This window comes from Gekko japonicus, unplaced genomic scaffold (genome assembly GCF_001447785.1).
Source record: "Gekko japonicus isolate JY-2015 unplaced genomic scaffold, Gekko_japonicus_V1.1 scaffold36, whole genome shotgun sequence".
NCBI classification, from domain to species: Eukaryota; Metazoa; Chordata; class Lepidosauria; order Squamata; family Gekkonidae; genus Gekko; species Gekko japonicus.
In genome coordinates, this window is record NW_015164182.1 from 862,070 (window position 1) to 887,948 (window position 25,879).

The following is a 25,879-nucleotide window of genomic DNA, read 5'->3' on the forward strand; positions in this document are numbered from 1 at the left end:
CAGCCGGCAGAGGACAAAGCGGCGCCGAACGCGCTCGCGGGAAGGTAGCGACGCCAGGCAACAAAGAAGCGGCTGCGAAGACGGAGGAGGAGCTTCGGCTCTTTGAAGAACACGTGCTCCGCTTTTTTCAAGCGGAAGGACCAAAGATGCGGCCTCCGGAAGGATCGGCTAGGAATCGAGTATGCCCCCATTCCCTAAGGCAGACTGTCTCTTAGGGAAGTTTCATTGAATGAGCATGACTAATTGGAGGTTCACCGTCAAGTACCGGTTTCTACTGTTAAAAGTCTAACATTCTCCCCTCGACTGTTATGGCTTGATTGGCAGTCCCCTTCAAACTTCTGCACTATTTTAACCACATCCTCCCTTCTTCCATAGGAAGACTTGCCGGCCAACCATGTCTACTAATAGGTGACCAGCTGCAAAGGAACATCACGCAGAACTCTAGTCACAAGGGAGAGGCACTTCAGGGAGTAGACCCAGCAAACCTATTGGCTAAGGGTGTGCTGTAACAAACACTTAATGATAAACACATTTGCTGAAACAGGTGAGTTAGGCATTATAAGCCCAAGTTCAGACACCCACAAACCAAACCACTTGCAGAGCACAACCTGTTTGTCTCCATACATGGGTGTGCATAACCATCCTCAAGCCATTTCTCAACTTGCCACCTCATTGTGCAACTGATATGTACTACTTGTCAGCCAGCTTCAAAATAGGCTGGCTCAGCAACATGTTCACTCTTTGATGCTTATTGCTAGCACACACAATTTCCATTGAACATAAAAAGGATCCTGACATATTGAGGAGACAGATTGGAAATCTTCATAACCGCAAGGGAGAAACAGTCTTGGCATGTGCTTAAAAGCATTCCCCATTGCATGTTCCAGAGCTGATTGCTGCTGTTAAACAAGTTTCAGGACTGGGCTCAGCTAAACAAACTCAATCTTCATTTTTTTCCAGAGATTTCTACTTGCCTTTGGATGACTGTTTCCAGGCCGTTGCTCAAAGTTCTCAGCTAAAATACTCTAAACCAAAATTGATCCAACTTCTAGGACATAGATAACAAGGTCAAACACAACTTGTGTTTTCCACACATACAACTGTTTTCTTGCCCAGTATTTCACAGCTTGTGAAAAAATAGCCCTGAAGGCTGAAAATTGCATTCCCATAGAGTATACATGGAAGGGATTTTTGATCTGCAACATACAGTATGGTTAGTCAACCTAATTTTGTAACTTAGCCTCTGCTTTATATGTTAAAAGTGTGGAGAAGTGACATATGCAAAACAATAAAGGAATGGTGTTCAATTTGTGTTCCATGTGAAGTCTATGACCCTAAAATTTCTGCTTCCTCTGTTGCTTTACAGCAGCATGATTCTAGCCATTAAGACTAGGGAGGAAATCCAAGCAGATTTCCTTTTGTTCCTAGTTTAATGGCTAGTGTGCTGAGCAATGAAGTCTTTAGCAGGGGATTCTGGCCCAGCTCTTCTCTTTCAGAATTACTTGAATATTAAAAGCATGTATTTCACCTGACCTGGATAGCCCAGGCAAGCCCGATCCCATCAGATCTTGGAAGCTAAGCAGGGTTGACTCTGGCAAGTACTTGGATGGGAGACCTCCATGGAATACCAGAGCCAGGAGACACGCTTTATTTAGCTACCTCTCTGAATATCCTCCATGCCCCGAGTAGGAGTCAGTCACCAGAGGTCACCATGACTTCCAGGTGTGCACCCAGACACACACAAAAATACCCCCCAAACCCCATGGACTTCAGAAAATATGAAAATAATAATAATTAAGCCTCAGTTATTCGGCAGTAATTGCAAACTCAGAACTTTGGTGTAAAAGCTGAAGAACCTTATCTCGATTTTCAAATTATTAATACCATCCGTAGAGCCATCCCAGCAGTTGAAGATCTGAGGATGCCAGTGAGAAAAAGTGATGCAGCATGAATCAAGTGATTAACATACAATTAGATATTTTTTAAAAGGAATATCTTTATTAACACACTCAATGGCATTCTAGTATACAGAAAACTTGTAGAAAGTCAGTCCAATCATGTTACTCCATAAGAGAAGCACAAACAATGAATGAATTATTGAGGAAACAGCTCAACCACTTGCAATGCACTGCACTGTGTTAAATTATGCCAGCATAAAAGTATGCTGCATTCCAGACAGTAAACTACTGGCACATCCATCTTGAGGAAACTGAACTGAGTATGGAAATGACACCAGACCCAAAATGCAGATCTGGTGAAAATCTTCAAAGCCTCTGCTCAGCTGTGATTTACAGAAACTTGTAAGACTCCAAAAGATCACCTCTTGGTAAGAATATGCCCTGTAACAGGCAACTTCCAACTCATTTTTCTGGGAACTGACGACTCGCCTAGTGAGGGAAAGGAAGAAAGTTACTGCAACACAGCAGGCTATTACACCGCAACACAGCAGGCTATTACATCTATTACACCGCAAAAGTTATGTGCCAGTTTCTTAAAGTGTGACCCATGGACCACAGATGGAACATGCAACCATGATGAAATTAAGAGGGCAATGCTGAAAAGCCAGGGGATTCTTCAAAGTTTCCACTATACGCCAAAGAGGTAACTCACTTTTACACTTAATTTGTGAAACTGGAAGGCAGGTTGCCTCTGCAGGTGTGCAAAGATCCTCCTGGCTGGCCATGCACTGCCCCGTATGTACCATATGAGGACAAATACCAAACTAAGCTGCTTTAGAAAGCCTTTTGAGAGAAGAAAACGTACTGAAAGACTAAACGTAGTGGTCCTCTACATCATAAAGTTTAAGAACCACTGACATATATTTCATATCTGCATGTCCCACATTAAGGGACAACCAACTCACTAAGCCCTTCCCCTTCCTATTTAACCTCCCCCTCATTTCCTGTCACAAAATTTAAAAATCCCATCAATCTACTGAAAGCAGAACAAGGGAAACAAACAAATAAAATACCAAGGGAAACACAAAATCTTGGAATACCTTAAGCAAGTTTAAAATATATAACCATTCTTCATGCACCCATGAAATTTATTTGAATGGTAAAACTTCAGTTTTCTTGGCACAGAACTGCCTTTTTCTTCCTGTGATGCAGGCCTAGGTATAACCAAATTGGGGCTAGCATTTCATATTTTAGAACTGGAATGTTTTTCTACACCTGCTGTACAAGCTTGGTCAGAAGAGTTCAGGGCAGGCCTACTGTGCTCCTGCTTATTTGACCTAATGATACCTTCTATAACTAGTTGCTGCCAAACTTGTCCACCCTAACTTACTTGGGCCTGAAGATTGGAAACAAGTCCTAAAAACCCAGAGAAAAACCATCATTTTGGTAACCAGCAGAGGAAGCTCCTCCATTATTCAATGGTTAAAATGCTAACAAAGGCACCACTTGTCCCAGACAATAGCCTCTTTTCCAGCAAATCAACAATAACTGATTTATGTAACATTTTTAGTATCTGAAGTGGTTTACTATCTTCAGCTTTCAGGTCATTACTGGCTTCATTTCAGAAAGGCACAAACCAATTAATCCTCATTAATTCCCCCCAAACCTTTAAGACAACCAAGCAGCTGGACAGAGGCAGAATGGAATGGAAAGGGTGGACTGGACAGTACCACATGCTCGTAATAGTAACACAAGCAATTCAGGAGTAAGAGAACAGACTTCCCTCTAAAGGAGACTATATATTCATCAGAGGTCTCTCTTTGCCAGAAAACAAGTGGAACGCAGTATGAAATACAGAATTCATTCTGACATATTTTTTTAAAGTAATTCTAGTCCTTATGACTGCAATAATGTTTGAAAAGTACATGAAGAAGCTTGTCTATTATGATTTCCAATGGGCTGGGCTTCAGTGCTGTTCATAGCTTTACCCCACCCCGAGCCTAGTGAAGCCAGAACCATGCAAATATCTATTATGTAGAACTGTTATAGAAAACTCAAGTTTTCCTTGGCACAGAAACCAAGTTAACAGAATTTATGGTTCAGCTGAGTTTGAGTTTCTTGTCTTGCTTCCCCCTCACAAACTCTTCTTAGTAAGAACAATACCAAAATTATGCACCAGGGTTTGTGGGCTAGTTATGCCAATTTAGCTGAAGAGAATTACAGGAGTCTTTGGTTCCGTAAACCAGAAACTGTTGAATTGCATACCCAACTCGTCCTCAGCAAAAGCCGCTTCCATCCCAACTAACAGCAGACCACCTCCTGCAAATAGGAGAAGGAAAGCATAAGCTTCCTCAGAATGACACAGATTGAAACAAAATGTATAGTGCTCTTGCATGCAATTTACACACTCCAGAAAAGAAAACATGCAACTTAAACATCTAAGTAGTGGATGCTTTAATTTCGTGAACAGCAATATTGGGTAAAGTAGGGCCAGTGTTTTACTTTTTACAACTGTACAGATTTGGTGGGCAAAAACAAAGGACTCACTACATCCAGTTTTGATATTTAAGGCTTGATTCTTTTTGGCTTGTTTTGCCCACAGTTACGGTCCATTGCATTGATAAAGGGCACAATTATTAAACATTATCGCTAATTTATGCAGAAGCAAGTGGATGTATTTTAAATATCTATTTTTAAGCCATCTTTTTGTTGCAAAATTTTACATTAAAATTAACATGTGAAAAATTTCTTCAGTAATAATAAAGTTTATGCAAGTTCCCGTCACAGTTTATGTAAAAGAAATGCGCTATTAAAATCAGACATTTATGTTACCTTTTGAGTTTTTCGGTGCATGTTAGCTTTAAGACATCCTGAATTCTCCTGCGATAATTTTCCTTTAAAAGGGGGGTTTTGGGCGATCTTTTCATCAAGCAAGACATTAAGCCCTGAAAGCTGACTCCAAACCGTTGCGGAAAATTCAGTTATTTACATTTTTTAAAATAACAATCTACAAATACAACTCTTTTTTTGGCTTTTAAAAGTAGTTTCCCTCAACCACGCACTGCTATGAGCAGCTTGACAATAACAGAGGATTCTTTTTCACCCCCAAGCAGTTCTTTACCAGTGAATATCTTGATTTTAAATTTTGCCAAGAAAGGAAAACAACAAAGCTGTTCTTCCTATGCAGCAGTTAATTCTGCCACTGTGCCAGGTTTGTATCTTAATACTCTTGCCTCCAGACAAACAGGCAGAGAAGTTTTAGAAAGGCTGATTTATTTTTCCCCCTTTTGAGCAACAGTCATTAATACATATGATGTGTGTGTGGGCAGGTGGGCTACTGGTAAAATGGAATTAAGCACCTTTCCCTATAGGCTACTGTCAACAACATGCCTGCAGAACCACCATGTGTGTTTTGTAATTAATTTGCAACCCCCCAATGGAAAGCCACTCTGAGAACAGGCAGCCATCTGACGAGAGGGATGTGGGGTACAAGGAAAAACTGCTTTTTCTCCCAACATTAAAGGCTTTGTGAATTTCCCCAAATATCACACTACGTACTGGCTCTGGTCTTTTGGTCTCTGTACAGAGAGCAGTCTGCTTGGAATGGGGGCAAAAACGTTGCCATCTTTTTGCTTATCCCTATTCATTTGGAAGGGGCTGGTGCAGAAGCAGCTTCCCACAGGCTCTGTGTGTAAGCCCCAGCAGGAAGAAGAACAAATGCCAGCACACTGCCAGTTTTCAGTTGAAGGAAACAGGGGCACATCTCCTTGAGGCTCAGTTTCAGGGGCAACGGCTCAACTTCCAAGGGGTGAAAAACAAAATTTTTTTTTGAAAAAAGAATAAAACTTATTCGATGTTGGCAAAGATTTTAAAAGTTTCGGAACACATTTTAAAAACCATCTTTGGATTTTAAATGTTTGTTTTAAAACAGACCATGAAATTTAGCATTAATTTAAATTTATTGAAAAGAAGAAAAGTTTTTACTGCTTGACCATACTTAAAAGAAAATGACAATTCATCACATTTACTTTGATTAAAAAAAGGACTAAACTTTATTGACAAACTGCTGCAGACATCTCAACAATTTTTAGCTACCTATTTAGGCAGGCTTACACACGTAGTAGTAGGCATTTAATCTTCCAAGAACAAAATGGGACAGTGTACAAATCCAGGTAGGACTTAGATCTATGTACAAAATGAAGTTCACTTTCTCCATGGTGGCTTTTTTCAGCTGCAGTGTCCCTTTTTAAACATAATGCTCGTGCTGAGATACACTTGAACATGTCATTGGAATGGCTACGTTGACAGTTTTGCCAATTTTAAGCATGACCTCCATTATAGACTACGAACATGGTCAAGTGTTTAGCTCTTCATTTAAAAAAAAGAAAAGAAAAAAAGACACAATGCACAGCTACTGTTCATTTAATACTTCCTAATATCAAAACACTGGGCAGTTATAGAGCAATAAAAAATTACAGAGCAGCTTGATGTCCACTTCTCTTAAAAGTTTCTCACACAGAATTAATCTAAGAACAATTTTTTTGGGTGGAAACCTTCTTCCACTACATCTCAGCTAGATTTCAAAACCCATAAGGGAAACGTCACCATTATAAACCTAATTTTTTTTAGTTATACTAAATGAAAGCAACAACAAAAATTACTGTTTAATTTGTTAAGAAGGATTTTCTCTATTAACATTTAAACTTAAGATTAATCAAGCAATCTGCTTTTAAGGGCAAAGTTTTGATGTGAGGTTGCTTTTAAACTGCGGCAGTCATTACTATTACATTATAGTTTTAATTCATAAAAAAAAACACCTCTGAATTTTGAAATGTAGCCTACTTTGGGGATTCTGTCACTACAGCTTTCATGGGTTGCCTAAAAACCCAGCAAAATACTTAAAGATTAACAGACTTTAGTTTCATAACTGGTAAGCAAGCATGTCACTTTTGAAACTAACAATTTAACTCAACTTTTTAAAAAGGTACAGTTGTGTTATATATCTAAACAGAAAGAAAAGCAATCTACACACTTAAAAATTGAATTCGGTCTTCTATATCTAACCCATTTTAAAATACTACGTACAGCAGCTAGAATGCAGGGTCGGTGGTGGCAGGGATGGAGGTGGGAGAAAAAGGGATTCAGAGAAAAATCAGGGAGACAATTACTTGTCTGTTGTGGGTAAAGCAACAGGAATCCTGGGAGATACAAGAATCAGAAACAACTGTTTGCTCATATGTGATATTTTCCCCTCATGAATGCTTTAATAGCGGCCGTATGGGTGTTCTCTGTATGCTCCCTTCACTGGCCTAGCCGGGGGGGCCTTGAGTGAGGGCCTGGTTCCATTCCAATCATCTTGACCTGCAGAAAGGAAAAAAGTACCTTAATATGCTGGGCTGAGACAAAAAGGCTGTCACAACCCCATTGTTAGATCTCCCTGAAAAGCCTTGAGGTAGGGATTTCAGAATACCGCCAAACTGTGTATATTTGGGGTGTCAAATACACCATGTCCTGGACCAGCCCAAGATAGCTCGTTCTGGACAGATCTCGGAAGCGAAGCAGGGTTGGCCCTGGTTAGTACTCTGATACTGTTACATGCACATTCACAGTTCTTAATGCTGTTTCCTTTTAAAGTGCCGCCTTTTCCTCTGTAAAGCCAGACGAAAATTTGGCAGCAGGATTTTGCTGTCTCTTTTCATGCTCCATTGCCCTAACCTTTAGTTGCTCTGAGAAACTGCAAGTGTGCAAGAAAAGATGACATAATCCTTGGAGGGAGAATCAATTGTTCTTCCCAAACGTAACACTTGAAATAACAAACAGATTCAGAGTAACAGTTTGGGGAAAACTGAGCATACAGGAAGCTCCTTTCAAGACAAAAGGAAATTGGTTCTGTTGATTTCCATCCTCTTTTGACTAGATAAGGCCTCAAAGAAACAGGCTTTCAATTCAGCCTGGTTGGTTCCCAATAGGTAACCAATTTCAGCAAAATAAATGTGCCAAATCCCCACAGGTACACTAGTTGTGCTATGGACCATACAATGCTGTTCCCTGCAGTGGCACATACAATTTATTTTTCGCATTTTGTCTGCGGGAAAGCAGACACCAAAGAAAATTGCTGTGACTGAACTAATTAACAGCAGCAAAGTCATGCCTAGTGTACCAGAGCTTTTGTTCTGTGCAACACAGTCAGACCAGAGGAGTCACAGTAATTATGAAGAGGCAAAAAACTGCACCCCTTACTGGCCAAAGGACAAGGAGGCAAGGGGTATTGTGATGAATGACCAAGCCTGCCATTTCTGCACCCTTCTGGGATGAAGGGTGGCCTCCGGGTGTACAGCTCTATCTATTCACATTTAACAGAGAATCCTCATTCTATTCCATATTCAAAATTCCATGACTGCACTGTACCAACGTAGGATTCAGCATCCTGAAGAACAGCTTGCAAATGCAAATATAAAAGTTTCTATCCCTTTATATTTGGGTATGGGCTGCAAACTTCCTCAGAGGAGAAGAGCCTCCCTTGAGCTTTAGGTCCTCATAACAGCCTTCTTCCCTCCCCACAACTAGTAGAATTATGCAAATCTGCATAAATTATATGGCTATAAGAAGATGCCTTTCTTGTCAACCTAATGACAATTTAGGACAAATGCCACTGGCACTTGGGATTTCCAGGACAGAATCCTAAAACCTGTATTGATGGCACTCTTCTACAATCAGAATATTCCTAATATCACCCCTGAAAGCACCAGACGAGAGCAACAGAAAGTGAGATGCCATCTGAGCAGGCTGGTTCTCAGTTGGAGAAAAAGACCCCCCCCCCTTCTCAAAAAACTATCAGTGCGGGCTGTCTTTTGCATTTGTGTTAAATGCAGAAAACAACAAGAAGCCAGTACAGACACAGAGCTAAACAGTTTCCAAGTGAACTTTTGCCTGCCTTTGCCAGAGCCATAAAGTTTGAGGACATACCATATGCTTCATAGGATTCTTGTGCCTCACCATGCCCGTAATCATAATATTCAGTTTCCCTGCAAAAAAGAGAGAGAGAGAGAGAGAGAGACAGGGAACAATTACGGCTTGAGACAGTGATAGTGGTTTCTTTCCAAACATCTCTACCATTTCTATTCAGTGTATCCCACCATCCGAGGGGTCATCACGTGCTCCAACCACCCAGCTAACATTTCCCTAGCCATGAGAATCATGCTTTCTTGTGATGCTGTGTACTAGGTACATATCAGCATAACTCAGGGGCAGCTTCCAGTGTCCACAATTGGACAAGGAGGAGGCTGGTGACAATTAGGGGTGTGCATTTAGATTTACCGACCAGAACCCACCCACCCACCCCCCGGAAAGAAAATCCTTTTCAGCATTCCGAAACAGCTTCCCTGAGCTGTTTCGGAAAGCCAAAAAAAAAATGCCGGATTTTTTTTGGGTTCCCCCCCAAAAAACGGCTCAGGGTGTGTGTGTGTTAAAGTTTAAAGGGCGCCAGTCTCTTGTTTTTCCTGCTGGTTTTAGCCTCTTGCTGTGATTTCCAGGAGGGAGGGGGAAGAGGGACCTACCAGACAGCCAATCACTGCAATGCATTTCCAAATGCCATTGCAGCTTGCAACTTTTTGCAAGGATGTTGTTGCTGCTGGAAGCCCAAGTACTAGCTTTCCCAGGGAAGGAGAACTGGCCAATAGGATTTGGCATACTGCTCTCTGGCCAATCACAGAACTTTGTTCCTTTTTGAAATCCTTCTGTGTATGCCCAGAGAGTATAAAAGCAGGGGTCTCTGCAGCCTGAATCCATTCTGTTCCTGCTGCTGCTGAGAGAGAGCCTTGGAGATTGAGTGGCTGGCTTGCTTCTGCTGCTTCACGCACTGCTCTGAGCCGGCGTTCCTCAGTTTCCTGCTGCTGCGCTGCTGGCTTCGGATCAAAACAACAGAAGAAGACTGAAGATATCACTGGTTTGAAATTATATTAGGGCCACTTTTAAAAACTTTTCTTTATTTCTTGTGGGTTGGGCCTGGGGTTAGTGTGGTGGTGGATAGGCCTCTACTTGCATTTTTTTTGGGGGGAGGGTTCTTCTAGTTTGTGGTTTTGCCAGCCCGTTTGTTTTTTCAATTCAATTTTTTTTTTTTTTTACTGTGCTTCATTTTTTTATTGGCTTGTTGTTGGAGCTTTTTCTGGGAGGGGGGGTTTAGTGAGTAGGCCTTCTGCCTGGGGCCTAGGCTATCTGGTTTTGGTTCCTGTTTGTCCTTTGGTTCTGTTGCTTTTGCAGGTTTAATTTTTTAAAGTTCCTTGTATTGTTTGTGTTTGTTCTTTGCTGGGCTTGTTGGTGAGTGGTTTTTTTTTTTTTGGGGGGGGGGTTACTAGGCCTTCTCAGGGCCTAGTCTCTGTTACCTTTTAGTGGTTCTTCTGTCACTGTGCCTTTTAGCAGGTTTTGTTGTTTTGTGGAGGGGATTTTTGGCTTTCAGTTTCTTAGGCGTAGGGGTCACTGCTCTGTGTGTGCTTCTGGTTTAGCTGCTGCACCACTGTTAAGTAGGCTTTTAATAAAGGTTTCAGGTTTATTTTTAACTAATATTTTAAAACAAATCTCAGTATAGGGCTTTAGCTGTTCTACCTTTAACTAGGCCAGTGCTAGGAGGACAAAGAGGCCAGATTTGTCTTCACCTCATAAAACAGAGGTTTAAGTAGCATATAACTTTTTAAAAAGTAGTGTGCTGTGTTTGTGCTCTGACTGAACTTCGGTGAAGCCAGGCACTTTTCCCCTTTAGCTTGTGTGTTTCAATTAGGGAGCACCTCCTGCATTCCACAGGGAATCAGGCTGGTTCCAGCAGAATCTAGATAGGAGTAGTTTAAAACCCTAACACTTTTTAAAAGGTTTCCAAGCCACATCTCAATAATAGTCTTTAAACCATAGTCAGGGTCAGTGTAGGAATTCACTAGTTCTAAAAAAAACCAAGAAAAAAAGCAAAAATCCAAACTGCAGCAAGGTTAGGCTCTACTGAAAGAAACAAAAACCTAGTTTTTGGGTGGGAGGGTTTATGAAAAGGTGAGAGGCTGCTTTAGGATCAAGTGATAGTGCAGGTAAGTTAGGTGCCTAATACCCTCCCCACAAGTTAGGCTGAGTTTGGCCAGGGGCAACATGAGTGACAGGAGGGGAACGCAGAGGGGCCCTGGGGGCAAGGCTAAGCAGAAGACTAGAGGGGTGGAGGGAAGGGGGACAGCCTCGCTCCCCCCCCCCCTCAGCGCAGGACTACAACAGAGCATCCTGGCACCACTCCAACCTTAGGCCGGAGTGGTGCCATGAAGGAGCCATGCCTGGTTCTCTTCCCTGAGAATGCTTCTGGGATGGCCCCAGCAGAGGTGCCTGCAGGTGCTGGCACTGGGCAGGGGTCTGCTGCTCAGGCAGTCCCTCCTCAAGCTGTTGCTGCTGAGCCTCAGTGGCAGGAGGAGGTACAGCCAGAGCTGTCTTTGGGGTTGAGCTTTGGAGACAATTTTCAGAGCTCACTCCACGGACTAAGAGGGTTCTAGAGGCACTGGAGGAGGAGCTGGCTGGCCAGTCCACAGCTCCGGTTTCTCTAGGCTCCAGCAGGCCTCCTGAGGGACAGGAGAAGAGCCTGGGAGAGGAGAAAGAGATGGTGATGTACCCCAAGCACCTATCTCAACCCCTTCCCTCTGCTCAGCCATCTCTTCCTGCCCTCCAAAGTCACGGTGTATCTGGCCCGAGCTCCTCACAGGATGCAGCTCCGGGGATGCCCATGGCTACTGGTCAGCGTGGGTGCCCCTTCACCTCTGAAGACTGGAACCACGTCCGGGTGACAGAGGATCCCCGCTTTGCACAGTGGCAGTTGTGTAGGGCCCAGGTAAATCGAGGGAACGACATTGGCCATCTCTCGACCTCCAGGCTGTGGAACCATCTGAAGAAGCACCACCAGGCGGTGCTTCTTTAGGGGGAGAGACAGGCTGCTGCTGGGGTGCCCAAGTGGCCGCCGCCAGCCAGGAAGTGAGTCATCCTGCTACCACCTCCAGTGCTCTCTCTGCGCATTCTGTGGTAGGGACAGGGCAGGGACGCCAAGCATCTCTGACGGAGATGTTTGGCGACGTTGGCACTAGTGCCTAAGGGGGGGAAGCAGCAGGCTAGCAAGAGGGTCACTTGCCTCATTGCTGAGATGCTTGCTCTAGACGGTTGCCTCTTCTCCACGACTGAAGACATCGGTTTCCTCAGGCTGCTCCAGGATGCCTATCCCTGGAACACACCCCCTGCTCGCACCACACTGAGCAGGACCGTGATGCACAGGGCTGCCAGGGACCACGTGAAGGCACAGTTGTCCCGCGCTCGTGGGAGATATGTGCACTTCATGTCTGACATCTGGACCTCCTGTCAGGCGCACGATTCTTATCTTTCATTGACTGCAAACTGGTGGCAACCAAGCAATGTTTTGGGTGGGGGAGGGGAAACTAGTGTCAGGCAGGGTTAGGGGCACCGGGCCGGCTACTGCCAGGCTCTGCTCCACATCAAGAAACTCGATGGGTCGCACACAGTGGACACAGTGGACAACATCAAGGCCACCATCGAGAGACAGTGGGGTGGGTAGGCAGGGACATCACCAGGGGCTTCATGGTGACCAATGGTGGTATTAGGGCAGCGACAAAGTGACTCGTCCTGATGCACATTTACTGTGTGGCCCACCTTCTCCAGGACGAGCAGACATGGCTCCAGCGGTGTGGACGCTGGGGAGAAGGCTGCAAAGTGGACTTGAGGAATGCTTTTGGTCTATCCTCCGGCAGAAGGTCTACATAATGGTGACCATGTGTGACCCGCGCATCAAGGGCAGGATCGCGGAGAGGGCCAATGAGTTCACTCAATGGCGAGACAAGCTCTCCTGGTGAGTTGAGCGCATGTGGGCCACGTTGCCACAAGCTGGGGGGGGGGGGGGGCCAGCTCCACTGCTGTTCACCCCCCACCTCCCCTGCTAGCCAGTGTCTCCCCCCCCCCATGGCTCCCGATACGACAAGTGTTGAGATGGCAGTCATCAGGCGGATCTTTGGCCCCTCTCCTGGGAGCGGCAGGTGCACAAGAGAGGACACAGCAGCTGCAATGGTGAGGGAGTACCTTGTGGAACCCTACGAGTCGCAGGCAACCTGTCCACTGAGTTACTGAGCCATGAAGGCAGTGGTCTGGCTGGACGTCTATCCCGTGGCCCAGAAGCTCCTCTCATGCCCTCTGACAAGCGTGCAGAGTGAGTGCGTTTCCCCCCAATGCAGGCGACATTGTCTGCTCGCATCACTCACACCTGCTCCCCTGGTCAGTTGAGCAGTTGGTCTTCCTGAAGGTCAACTTGCCACTGTTTGGTTTCCCGGTCCTAGACTTTGAGAGTGATTGAAGTGAGCACGCATACTTGTGCCTGCATCCCCTCTTGGCCCGTGCTGGGAAGCTGGGTTACAACACTCTTCCCTAGAGAGGCTAGGGAGAAGTAGCAGCCAGGGCCATTACCAGTTTGATTGGCACAGAAATGCCCCACCAATCTCCCCACTTCCATCCATCCCACCTGCAGCAAAAATACCTCCACAGAACCCTGGTAGCCGTGCAGTGGAGGGTGATGTTGAAGGTGGTGCCTGTATGCACCTAAATTACACTGCCAACCACCCCAAAACAAAATTGCATGCTGAAATTGAAACAGCAGCACAAAAACTGTTTTCCATTTGAACAACGTAGAGTAAGGCCAAGCAGCCAGAAACCAGCAGAACCCACAGGAGCACCATAAATAATGAATGTAAATGAATGTTGTTTATTGAAAAATAATTTTCTTTTGCAAGGGTGAGGTAGGAAAGGGAGGGAGAGCCTGTGATGAAGGGTAGCTGCCGCACCTAAGCTAAACCTCCTCCGAGGCAGGCAGTGATGGTTGGTGTTGGGTGTACTGCTGCGAGAAAGGAGGATCAGTGGACAGATAGACACTAACCCCTCCCTCTCACTTTCTGAGGCATTAGTGGACAAGGCTTCTTGTGGTGATTACTAACTTGCACAGGTTCTGCCCCCTCAGGTTCTGCTGCAGAGATTCTCCTATTTGACCTGTGTTCTGTTGGGTTTGGCACTGGTTCTGGGGGCCACATTGCACCAGTTCTGCTGCTGCTGGTCTGGCAAACATGCTCCCTCAGTTTATGCTGCAGAGGTCCTCTGTTTTGTCTTGAGTTGTACTGGGTTTAGGCACTGACTGCCACAGTGGCACAGGTTCTGGGGGCTGCCACATTGCACTGGTTCTGCTGCTGATGGCCTGGCAAACATGCTCCCTCAGTTTATATGGCAGAGATTCTCTGATCTGAACTGAGTCCAGTTGGGATTGGGCACTGACTGGCACAGTGGCACTGGTTCTGGGGGGCACATTGCACAGGTTATGCTGCTGGCATGGGAAACATGCCCCCTCACACCATCACCACACCTCACTTGCTTTCTTACAGAGAGACTCTTGGGGAGACAATGGCCCCATAGAATATAATAGACCTGAATTCTTTCAGATATCCGAAATTTTTTAAATACCTATACAATACTGGTATTGGTATTCGGGGTTTTTCGGATTTCCCGAAAAAAACCGAGTTCAATATATCCGAATTCGGAAAAAAACCAAACAATTTTTCCCCCCTGCACACCCCTAGTGACAATGGTACTGGGAAGAAAATACAACAGAAGTTCAGTGGCACCCTAGAGACTAACAACATTCATTTCAATGTGAGCTTTTGTGAGTCACAGCCCACTTTCTCAGACAGGTACATGAAAGGAAAAATTGTACAGCAAATTTTTATGGGAAAGGTTGTGGGTGGTTGGGGGAAGTCAATGCTTGGGATGGATTACACTATGAGTCTTTCAAGTGTAAATCTCAAAGCAACGGGACAAGGGAGATGCTGTAGAAAGGCTAGCTGTGAGTCTCATCAGGAAGAGACACAAAGGCTCAGTGGAGCAGATGGAGCTCAGTGGCTGCTCAGTGACAGTGAGAAGTCCCTCTGCTGCAGTTCTCCAAGCACCATTTGATGTTGCCTTCCCTGGTCCAGGGAAAACCGGCTATTCCATCATGGTGCACACAACCCTGCAGCAGAGACCAAAATGCTCTGTGCATCTCAAATATTTGTTAGCATGAAGACATCAGGCCCTCCACTGGATCACTTACTGTTGACCCTGACTGTAGTAGCCTTCATACCCTTCATAGCTTTGCTCCGCGTAAGCATCGTCATAGCCCTGAAACGAACAAAGAGGTTAGGAGGAAGTCACTACCCTAAAGGCATAACAGCAAAGAAGAATACAATCTGGAAGGACAGGGTGACTTTTCTACATAGCGTAAGCCAAGAAATTTGGGGGAAGGTGGCAACCCCCCCCTACTGTTCTATCTTGCATGTAGATGGCTGTCCAAGTAACAGCTTTAAGAATGTTTCACACATTTAAATACACACACACAAAATATTAAGTGTACATATAACCCCCCCCCCATGTGTGAATGTAATAAACTATGGTACAGAAACACCTTTCAGAATCACGGGGGGGGGGGAGAGAATAACTGTATTGGTGCCAAAAAATGTAAGACTTCCCTGCACCCATCCAATCTTTCTCCTTTTTTTGTGGTTTACCTTGGGGTGTAGACCTGTTTTTTACAACTGTCACAACATCTTGACTGATGGTGTTTTTGCCACTCAATATATGAAATGGCTCTTCTGTTTACAAATTGTGGACCCATGACAAACTGTGCAGTTGTCACCATAAGACAGAATTTAGAAACTGTCTCTAACCCTTTGAAACTTCCCTTCCAGTATTCTTCTAAGCTTTCAAGGGCTTGAGCAGACAGGATGATGTCCTGAACATTTTGTCCTGTCTGGTACTACTTCTCCTTTGGGTCAATTTACAAACCTATTTTGCTGCAAACCTGGGGAGTCCTTGGAGTATGCTGACACCCCTAGCTTTTGGATGGCCCCATTGTGTTGTTTTTGTCATCTGCAAATGGGCCAGCCTTAAGCAGTCTTTTCCTAGAGCTTTCATCTAATCTTACTGCAGTAATTTTTTAGCAGGAAAATGTCAAATGAAGTCTGCTCTTCTCTCCCTTGCTTCAGTTTAATACTGCCAGCAAGGCAGCAAGTAAGCCCAATCCATTCTCAAGGGCAGTTACTTTTTACAGCAGGCAGATCCAAAGGTATCAATTACAAGAAGTAGCTGTAGGTTATCAACGGTAAATACAACCATACAGGGTTTTAATGGAATTTTTCAATCAAATGCCATCCTTCTGATTTGTTTGATGTTTTGTGTTTCTGTCGGACTGGTCAAGGGAACTTTTCATGCACTCGGGGTCCTGCCATGTTCTGAAACATGCATTACATAATTGCTTACATAATCTTCGTAAGCCTCTGGTGCAGGAGGGGGAGGAAGAGGTATTCTTTGAATGCCTGCTGCACGAGCTCTTGGGGTAGGGGCGCCTCTCACCGCTGGAAGAGGAGGAACACCACGGGCAACAGCTGCTCCTCTCGCAATGGCACCCCTCACTGGGGCCCCTCGTACCAGGGCTCCACGTGGAGGTGGTGGCGGAGGTCCCACGCCACGTCCCCTACAAATTTGAGGCAGGGGAGAGAGTAATCTGGCACACAAGTTAGCCCACATTAATGCTCTGACCAACAGAGGTTTAATCAGCAGAGATGCCTGACAAAATTCACTCTGAGCAACCTTGCTCTTTAAGGGACTAAAGCAGAGTCAGAAATGGCCACACAGGACACTCAGAATAAGCAGGAAAGATTATGCACCCACTAGGGTCACTCTAGACAGCTGACAGACTCCCCAGAATAGATATGGATAAAATAATGAACTTCACTGCTTTTAAATTTATCCCAAGTATTTATGGGAGTGACATTTCTGCTGAAGCAGCATCGCTCTGTGCCCAACACAAGGGCCAAATTCCATAATCAGTGCAATGAAACCCTACCTAATGGAGTCTGCTTTCAAGATTTAAGCACTAAAAGAAGTTGAACAAGGGAAAAGGCATGAACACAGTGCCTGGACAGTAAAGCAGATGAGAGATTTTATGGCCCCAGCAGGGATTAGTGCAGAACACTTAAAACCACTTTCTTCTGGGTCAGGGGAAACTATAGGTTGTATCTAGAATAACTGTTCAATGGCAGAATGGGAGTTTCCTCCCTTCTCCCTACCAAATGCTGTTCTTGTGGGATAGGGGACCCAGAGAAACTGCATGGGGGGGGGGTCTGTGGTGTAAAGGGGGAATTGTTGCAAACTGCCAACTTGAATCCAACCTCATGCCTCACATAAACAGGTTGCTTCAAGTGGTCTTCTCTGCAGTACCACACATGGGGTTGGGTGCCTGTGCACGACCTCACCGGAGAAACTTCCAGAGCTTGCCTCAGAATCCTTTTGGCGGGCTCCCTTCCCCCTCTGGGGAGGAGGCATGCACTGCGCATGCTTGGAGCGGGGAAGAGAGCCACCTCCCACTCAGTTCCTTCGACCACTACTGGTAAATCTCAACAAAAATCCCGGTAAGTGATTGAGAGATGCCAGGAGAGGGGTAGACTGGATGGGATTGTGGTACTGCACAGAAGACCACTCAAAGATCATCAGTTACAAGTAAGCAACCTGTTTATCTCCTTTGTGATCTCTGTGCAGTCCCACACATGGGTAGCTGAACCAGGCGGAAGAGGGAGCTGGCAGCTTGAAGAAAAGAGAGTTAGTGTGAGATGACCAAACAGAGATCCTACCTAAAGAGAAGGAAGGCGCACAAGAAAAGAGATCGAAGAACCATGTAGCCAAAAACCGCATCCTGGCGGGCTCAAACACTGACGGCTTAGTGAGACACAAAAGTCGATGGGGAGGACCATGTGGCGGCTGCACAAACTTTCTCCAACAGGACACTGCCCAGAAAGGCTGTTGATGTCGATACTGCCCTTGTTGAATGAACAGTGATACAGGTGGGTAGGGGTTGCTTTGCAAGCTCATAACAGAAGGAGATCGTAGAGATCACCCACTTGGATAGTCTCTGGGAAGAGATGTGTTCCCCCTTCCGTGGCATTCCGTAAGCAACAAACAGTCTTTGGGACTTACGGAACAGTCTGGTCCTGTGAAGACAGAAAGTAAGGGCCCTTCAGACATCGAGGGAGTACAGGGCTCACTGAACATTGTCCACTGAATTGGGGGGAGATGTAGGAAGGGTAGAGGAATTTGAAAAGTGAAAAGCCGAAACCACCATAGGTAAAAAAGTGGGTTCGGTTCGGAGAACAACTTTGTTCTTGTGGAAAATCGTATACGGGGGATCAGCCCAAAAGGCAGCCATTTCTCCCATCCAGCAAGCCGTAGTAATGGCAACAAGGAAAGCCATCTTCCATGAAAGTAGACGAAGATGGATGGAGGCCAAGGATTTGAAGGGGCAATCCATCAGTTCGGAAAGGACCAGACTCCACGTCAGGACCAAAGGCTTCCGTGGAGGGCACATATGGAGAACGCCCTTCAAAAAAGATCTGGTGAGAGGATAAGAGAGTAGTGCCATCTACCAGGGGGTGATGCGCCGAAATAGGTGCCAGGTGAACCTTCAGTGAAGACTAGGTAAGACCAGAGTCCTTCAAGGAAAACAATGTAAGAAAAAGCATCCAAGAAAACAGCAGCAGAAGGACTGGAAGAGTTCCAAAAGGCATAAGCTGTGAATTGAGACCACTTTGCCCAGTATGTATGTCAAGTAGATAGCTTATGGGCATTTAACAGCACCTCTGAAACAGTAAGGGGGAACACTATTGTAGGATCCTCCAAGCTGTAAGTTTGTAGAATCCAGGATTGTGATGGAGAATCTGACTGCAATGTCAGGAAAGAAGGTCCAGAACTGGAAGCAGTCAGAGGACAACTTTCCTCGATAGGCAGACCAGGTGAGGAAACCAGGATTGGTGAGGCCACCACGTGGTGATGAGGATGCATGAAGTGGCATCCGCCAGGATCTTGTGCAGCACCCTGGGAATCAGTGGAAATGGAGGTGGCTGGTCCACTGCTGTAGGAATGTGTGCTCTGGAGACCTCATAGACGGCTGACCCTGAGTGAAGTATCGGGGACACTGGGTGTTGCGCTCTGTTGCAAACCCATCTATCGCCAGGTGTCCAAATGCCCAGAAAACAGGACAAAGGTACTTGGGATGGAGAGACCATTACGTTTTGGAGGTCATCATGTGACTGAGACGATCCCCGTTGACATTGGAGGCACCCAGTACATGAACTGCAGATATGGAGACAGCATGAAGAAGGCACCATTCCCATAAAGAGATTGCAAGGCGGCATAATTGCCTGGAAGCTGTCCCCCCTTGCTTGTTGATACAGAATACTGTAGCAACATTGTTGGAGGCTATTTGCGCAGTCCTGCTGACCACTGCCTGATGAAAAGACTTGAGGGCCCAATGGACAGCAATGAGCTCGAGGCAGTTGATGTGGAAATGAATCTCTCAACCAAGTAGCCTGAGCAGTCAGAGTCCGGCACTGGGCTCCCCAACCCCAGAGCAAGGCCTCTGTGGATACACGGACCTCTGGAGAAGGATGTCAAATGGGCATGCTGCAGAAGAGATTTGTCTGAAGGGACCACCATCGAAGGGAAAAGAGAACATCCGGAGGAATGAGGAGAATTCTCTCCAAGGAATGGTGTTGCAATTTGAAGGAGAGAAGAAACCATAACTGTAGATGTCTCATTCAAAGACAGGCATTCAGGACAATAAAAATAATTGAGGCGAAGAAGCCCAAAAGCTTCATTATCGATCAAGCGGATTGGGGAGGACGATGGATGAAAGCCAAAGCAAGGGTGACGATGGAACTTGCATGAGTCTGTGGGAGGAGCGCCATCTTCTGTCTGGGATCAAGAAGAGCCCCCAGGAACTGCATTGGCTCCAATAAAGACTTTGGGAAGGTGACACAAAGACCGAGGCAGTGAAGAAGGATAAGAGAATTGTGGAGATGTGTGAGGAACTGTGTCCTCAAAGATGCCACCAAAAGCCAGTCGTCTATAGATGGATAAAGAATGATTCTCTGTTGGTGTAGTTCCCCTGCCACAACAGCCATCGTCTTGGTAAAAACTCGAGGAGCAGTGGAAAGGCTGAAGGGACGAACCCAATATTGGTAATGATATGTACCAATTGCAAACCGAAGAAATTTTCGATGCTGAGGTCGGATGGCAATGTGGAAATAAGCATTGTGAAGGTCGATGGCTGCTAACCATCCATCCTTCAGTAGGAGAGGAAGAATAGATTGAAGGGTGATCATGTGGAATTTTTTGTAGCAGACGAATGGGTTCAAGTCTTGGAGATCCATAATCACTTGAACGTCTCCATCTCTTTTGGGGATGGTGAAGTATCGGGAGTAGAACCCGAGAGGCTGCTGCGCTTCTGGAACAGTCTTGATAGCTCCCTTGAGGAGAAGAGTGCTGACTTCTGCCAGCAGCGATGGTGAAGGTGGAGTGGCGATGAAATGATGGAAGGCTGGAAGCAAAATGAACTTTATGGCGTATCCCACCAAGATGATGGTCAGGACCCAATTATCGGTGGTAAACTCTTCCCAGGCAGCAAAATGGGGAAGAAGGCAGATGCCGATCGGTGGGGTGAAAGAAAGAGGAGGAGGAGGCATTCTGTGAGTGAGATGGTCAAACAGACTGTTTGGGTTGATGGGACTGTTTAGGTGCCTGAGTTTTCAATTTCAAAGAGAATGGTTGGCGAGAATCAAAGGATTTGCGCTTCCATGTAGTAAGTGTTGCAGGAGAAGGCTGATCTTTGGAGTAGTAAGGCTTCCATTGACGAGACTGAGGACGCTGCAGGGTTGAGTAAAAGACTCTCAGATTCTGTGCCTTCTTGCAGCCATCGTCAACCATCTTCAAGGTGTCATCGGTGGAAGCATGGAAGAGACCTTCTCCATCCAAAGGCAAGTCTTCAATTATAGACTTGATATCAGGTTGCAGGGAAGTTGATCGCAGCCAAGTGTGGCGACAAAGAGCGATAGAAGAAGCCAAAGTCTTGGAGGAGCAGGTGGCAGCATGATGTAATGAGGTAATTTGCTGTTTGGAAACTGCACAGATTTCAGAAAGCACAGCAGAAAGAGTAGGCCAAGCATCTTCTGGCACCGCATCTAAGACAGGTCTCACAGCGGAGGCCACATTGAAAGCATAGACAGCCAGGTAGGAAAGGTAAGTATCGATGCGTGCATTAATAGAAGAGACGGCATAGATCTTCTTAGCAAGGGAGTCAACCTTGCGGCCTTCCCGATCTGGGGGAACCAACTGTCGGGGTAATTTCGATTTCGAAGAAGAGTGGACAATCATCGAATTCAGTGGGGGATGATTGAATAAGAATTTACCCTAAGATTTCTGAACCTTATACAGTGCCTCGTAGCATTTGGAGACAAGAGAAATCAAGGCAGAAGGTCCCAGGAATCCTTCAACACTGACAAATGCACAGGAAGAAGGGGAAGGATGGTAAATGGAGGTAGCTCAGCTCGCACCAACTTGTGGACAATGTCTGTAACCGTGGACATATCAGTAGCACCCTGCACCTGAATAGTAGACAACCTGGTGATGAGTTCTAAGTAAGCCTTGGGACCCTTGGTGGGAGAAAGGGACTCCGTACACATGAGATCATCATCTTGAGGGATCACCTTAGTGTCCATGCCGCTAGCGTCAGAGTGACCAGAATCAGTATCCGAAGAGATTGATAAGGGCAGTGGAGCAAGCTGAGCAAAAATCTTAGACTGATCATGAATTGTAGAAATCGACTGATCTGGAAGACCAGAAGGAGCCTTAGGGCCTGGATCCCAAGCATTTGAAGCATCTGGAATTGGAGCATGTAAGTCCAAAGAATGTACAGATGCATAAGAGGGCGAGTGGGCACTACAAGATCAAAGGCTGGCATGACGAGGAGGTGTGCACTCACTGTGAACAGAGTGGCGATAATAGCGTGGCGTCAGCGATCTAGAGTAGGAGGGGTGAAGAGTAGAGTGTTGAGCCCTCCAAGGAGACCAGAATTCCCAAGATTGGGACTGGGATCTTGAGGTAGAATGATAGCGCCTACGCTCCCTGCGGTCCCTAGTGTGAGCGAGGAGAGCATGACTGGCTCCACAAGAACTGTTTCCTGTCATCCAACAGGTGGAGAGGAGAACAGGAGTCTCTGGAGACAGACCAGCATTTCCAGACTGAGATTGAAATATAATGGGAAGGCAGAGATTTAGAGAGCCAGAGTCAACACAGGTGGGTCTTTGGAGGCACTGTAGACGCCGGGCGAGCTACCAGGGTCAATGTTGAGATACCTGAAATGATGACGGGTTCGAGTGTAGGAGCTGGAGCCGAACCTGACCTTTCGATTTCGAGGTTGAAGCTTCAGCAGTCTCCATTTTCTTGGATTTATACGGCTTGTTCAGTGGCTTAGACAGAACTACTGGGTCAGAAGGCTTCTGAGCAGGCACTGAAGAGGAATAAGAGGCCACTAAAGACATTCCTGGGCGAAGCGCTGCTTTTAAAAGCACAGCTTCGAGGCATGCCACTCGATTATGTCGGACCTGCTTAGTGAACTTGGCAGTGAGGGTAGGTGTCAGCTTGGTGCTGTTTCCCAAGACAAATTAGACAAATTGTGCCCATTGTTTGAGGGGAGCTTAGCAGGACGGCGGCAAGACTCCTTAAAAAAGAGAGTTCGGCCCATACGCACAACTCCCTGACCAAAAGGGAAGGGATGAGGAAAAAGAGAAGTGAAGTAAATTTTTTCTTTAGGGTGAAGACGAAGAAGGAAAAGTCCGAAGAGGAAAAGAGAAAGGAAAAGTTAGGACAAAGTAAGGGACTTAGCCAAGGTGAAGCGAAGAGACAACAAGGAGAGGAATGAACACAAAGGTGGTTGAAGAAGAACTGAGTGGGAGGCGGCTCTCTTCCCCGCTCCAGGCATGCGCAGTGCGTGCCTGCTCCTCAGAGTGGGAAGGGAACCCGGCAAAAGGATTTTGAGGAGTTTCTCTGGTCAGCTCATGCGCAGGTGCCCAACCCCATGTGTGGGACTGCACAGAGACCACAAAGAAGATCCTCTGGTTTCTGGGAAGCTTGAAAACATGAAGCTGATATTCAAGTCCCTCTCTTGAGACAATGAGGACAATTTTCTTTTCTTTTTTTTGTTCATTGTTTTTTATTATTTTTCAAAATAACTTTCACAAAGCAGTTTTCAAATATAGAAATACAATAACAAACATATGCCTTTCCAGTACATAGATCGAAAACAATCGATAAAACTGACCCACCTAAGAGGACAATTTTCTTAAACGAAAGGCAATATTTTGAAGGTCAGATTTTGCACTTTCATGGTGCAGAATACCCAGACCATATGATTATAGGATGAGAACAACTAAAGCTGATCTGTAGTTAATGAGAACCCATGGTGGGCAGCAGCATCATGTTGAACCCCTCCCCCCCACCAGGTAGCCAGCTGCATGGCAAGGGGAATGTGGCCTTCCAGTACAAGAAGGTATCAAGACTAAAAAAAACATATTTATGTTATTTATTGTCCTCCTTTCTCACAGGGACTCTATGTGGATTACATATAGTGAGTTATGACAATAAACAAAATGGGACATTCTAGCCAATGCACTAGGATTTTTCTATTGCCTCACCATTTTAGAGAGGCTACCCCAACTGTACATGCTAATTAAAGTCAGTTTGATGTAGTGGTTAAGTGCGCGGGTTTGATTCCCCACTCCTCCACTTGCACCTGCTGGATGACCTTGGGCAAGCCATAGTTCTGGCACAGCTGTTCTTGAAAAAGAGCAGTTTCTGTCAGAGCTCTCTCAGCCCCACCTACCTCACAGGGTGTCTGTTGTGGGGAGGGGAAGGGCAGGGTATAAATCCAATCTCTTCTTCTTCTCTTCTAAAAAAACCCTTTCAAGTCTGTACTGCAAATCTCACCTCTTCGAACTAGCACAGATGTAATGCTTCAAGACTGACTGCCACCCTCTTATCTCCAACAAGATTTGCACTTGTTTACCTTGGAACAGGAGGAGGGGGAGGCACAGCCCCTCTTCCTCGCACAGGAAGCCCCCGGCCACGTGTTGGTTCTGGCACTCCGTTAAGATAGGACAGCTCTAAAAACTGTTCCTGGCAGATGTCATCCATCATATCCTAAGGAACAAAGAGGGAATTCACTTCCAAGGCAAGGAAAACTTTTCTCTCATTTGCAGCAGTATTTTGTTCTGCTAGCTACAGGTGGGGGGGGGGGGAGAAGAAGTGACTGCTATGTACAGGGGCTCCCTAAGACACAAAAGCCACCACAAAACATTTTTTGTGGTCTTTCAGAGCAAGCAAACTCCCTGCTAATCAAAAACTTGGCCTCCCTTGACAGTACGAACTTATTCTTCCTACTCACTGGAGACAGGAACTGGATTCAGTCCAAAGACAACCACCACCAGTCAACCCAAATTGCCCCTCTCTATCTCTGCTCCATACATTTTGCTCTCCCCAGGGGGTGCCACTTCAGGCAGTGAGAACAATGTTCCAACAACTGAGGAGCAAGCATTCTGCCCCACACTTGCTAGGAGCTAACACAGCTAGCAATACCAATTGCTCCAAGGGGATTCTTCAGGATTGAAACAGCAACACTACTAAGGCAGGTTTCCTGCCAAAGGGGCTTTCGCTGACCAGGAGACACAGGTGGCTTTGCAAGGACTACTTTTGCAAGCATTGCTACACAGCAATATAATTAAAACATGAACCATTTTAAACACACACACAAAGGCTAGCAAAGTTTACAAGTTTTACAAAGCCAGTGCATACCCCTTCTTCAGAAGCCTCCCTGTGCCAGACATCAGGCTGGAAGAGACAATGAGCTCCCACTCTTCCTGCTACATAGGACTGGTAATTAAGATAACTTTCCTGCCAATACAAGTTTCACACATATGTACTAACATGTATATTGGAAACTTTAGTGGCAGAATGGACCCCCCCACCCCACCCTGTGGAATGACCGGTATGTGTCTGCAGTGGGCAGTGGAAATTGGAAACTGCCCATTTTGTCTTTATACAACACATAATCTGCATTATCAGAACCCTCCTCAAACTATCAGACCGTGGACCTAATAGCTCTTATCTTTCAAAACAGTGCAAAGCCTAGTTTCTCTCTGAAGCCTCTTTTCCAAAGAGAATAACTACGTAGCTCTCATTCAGCACATTCAATAAACACAGAGGTCTGCAGTTTAGAGTAGATATTCTGATCCAGTAATCAGGGGAGGCCAGGCACTGAAACTGGTTCAGAATCTTTCAGGTGACCATTATCAGATAATTCTTTGTAGGATGTGAACTTACACCAACCAACTCTAGTTCTGAAGCCTTCTTTCCAATCCTGGTGTGTGACTGGTGGTGAGATTTAATATTTAGTCAAAATACTTAACAGCTACTATTCTATCAAAAGTATCAAGACAGCTAGTATGAATAAAAAAATAAAATACCATAACTGGAAACTAAAAATATCCAAGCTGAGGGTGTATTCTGACATGACAATAATGTCTTGTCTTAAGCAATTTATTGTACAAGCACTGGTTAGTCTACTAGAGGTCCGGTTTGCTGCCTGTCTCCTTTCTCAACTCCTATCAAAATCCCAAAATGCTGTTTGGAGCATCTTCATATTGACTGACTACTGGCAACATATTGCTATATCTGCATATATCTGAGCCGGCCTTGCAGGGAGGGCGGAGTAAAAAATCTAATAAATAAATAAAATATAAATAAACAAACTCACTATTTGCTGGAGATTTTGGGGGCACTCTTGGCAAAGCTACCTGCCAGCCACATTCCAATTTTGTCTGCTTTCATCCTTCCCCCTTCCTGTCTACTCAATCTCATAGCATTCCTTAAACATTTTCCTTCTTTGAAATAACAATAACAATAATAACAACAACAATAATAAAATAACAATAATAAATAAGAAAAAAGAAGAAGTAAAAAAAATTAAGAGGGGGAAAACAAAGATGGAAATAGGCAGTTTCAACTGA

The 25,879-nt window shown here is 45.4% G+C and overlaps 1 protein-coding gene across 1 annotated transcript in view; it reads right to left on the reverse strand.

Moving 5' to 3' along the window:
• Positions 1–5,924: 5,924 nt before the first annotated feature.
• KHDRBS1 (KH domain containing, RNA binding, signal transduction associated 1) overlaps positions 5,925–25,879 on the reverse strand; it is a 45,060-nt gene continuing 25,105 nt past the window's right edge. The window contains exons 5-9 of the mRNA XM_015408096.1: positions 23,881–24,014; positions 16,341–16,461; positions 15,043–15,110; positions 8,865–8,923; positions 5,925–7,259 (exon numbers count right to left, since the gene is read on the reverse strand). Coding sequence (XP_015263582.1) covers positions 7,162–7,259; positions 8,865–8,923; positions 15,043–15,110; positions 16,341–16,461; positions 23,881–24,014 — 480 coding nt within the window. The 3' untranslated portion in view covers positions 5,925–7,161. The remainder of the gene's footprint in view (positions 7,260–8,864; positions 8,924–15,042; positions 15,111–16,340; positions 16,462–23,880; positions 24,015–25,879) is intronic.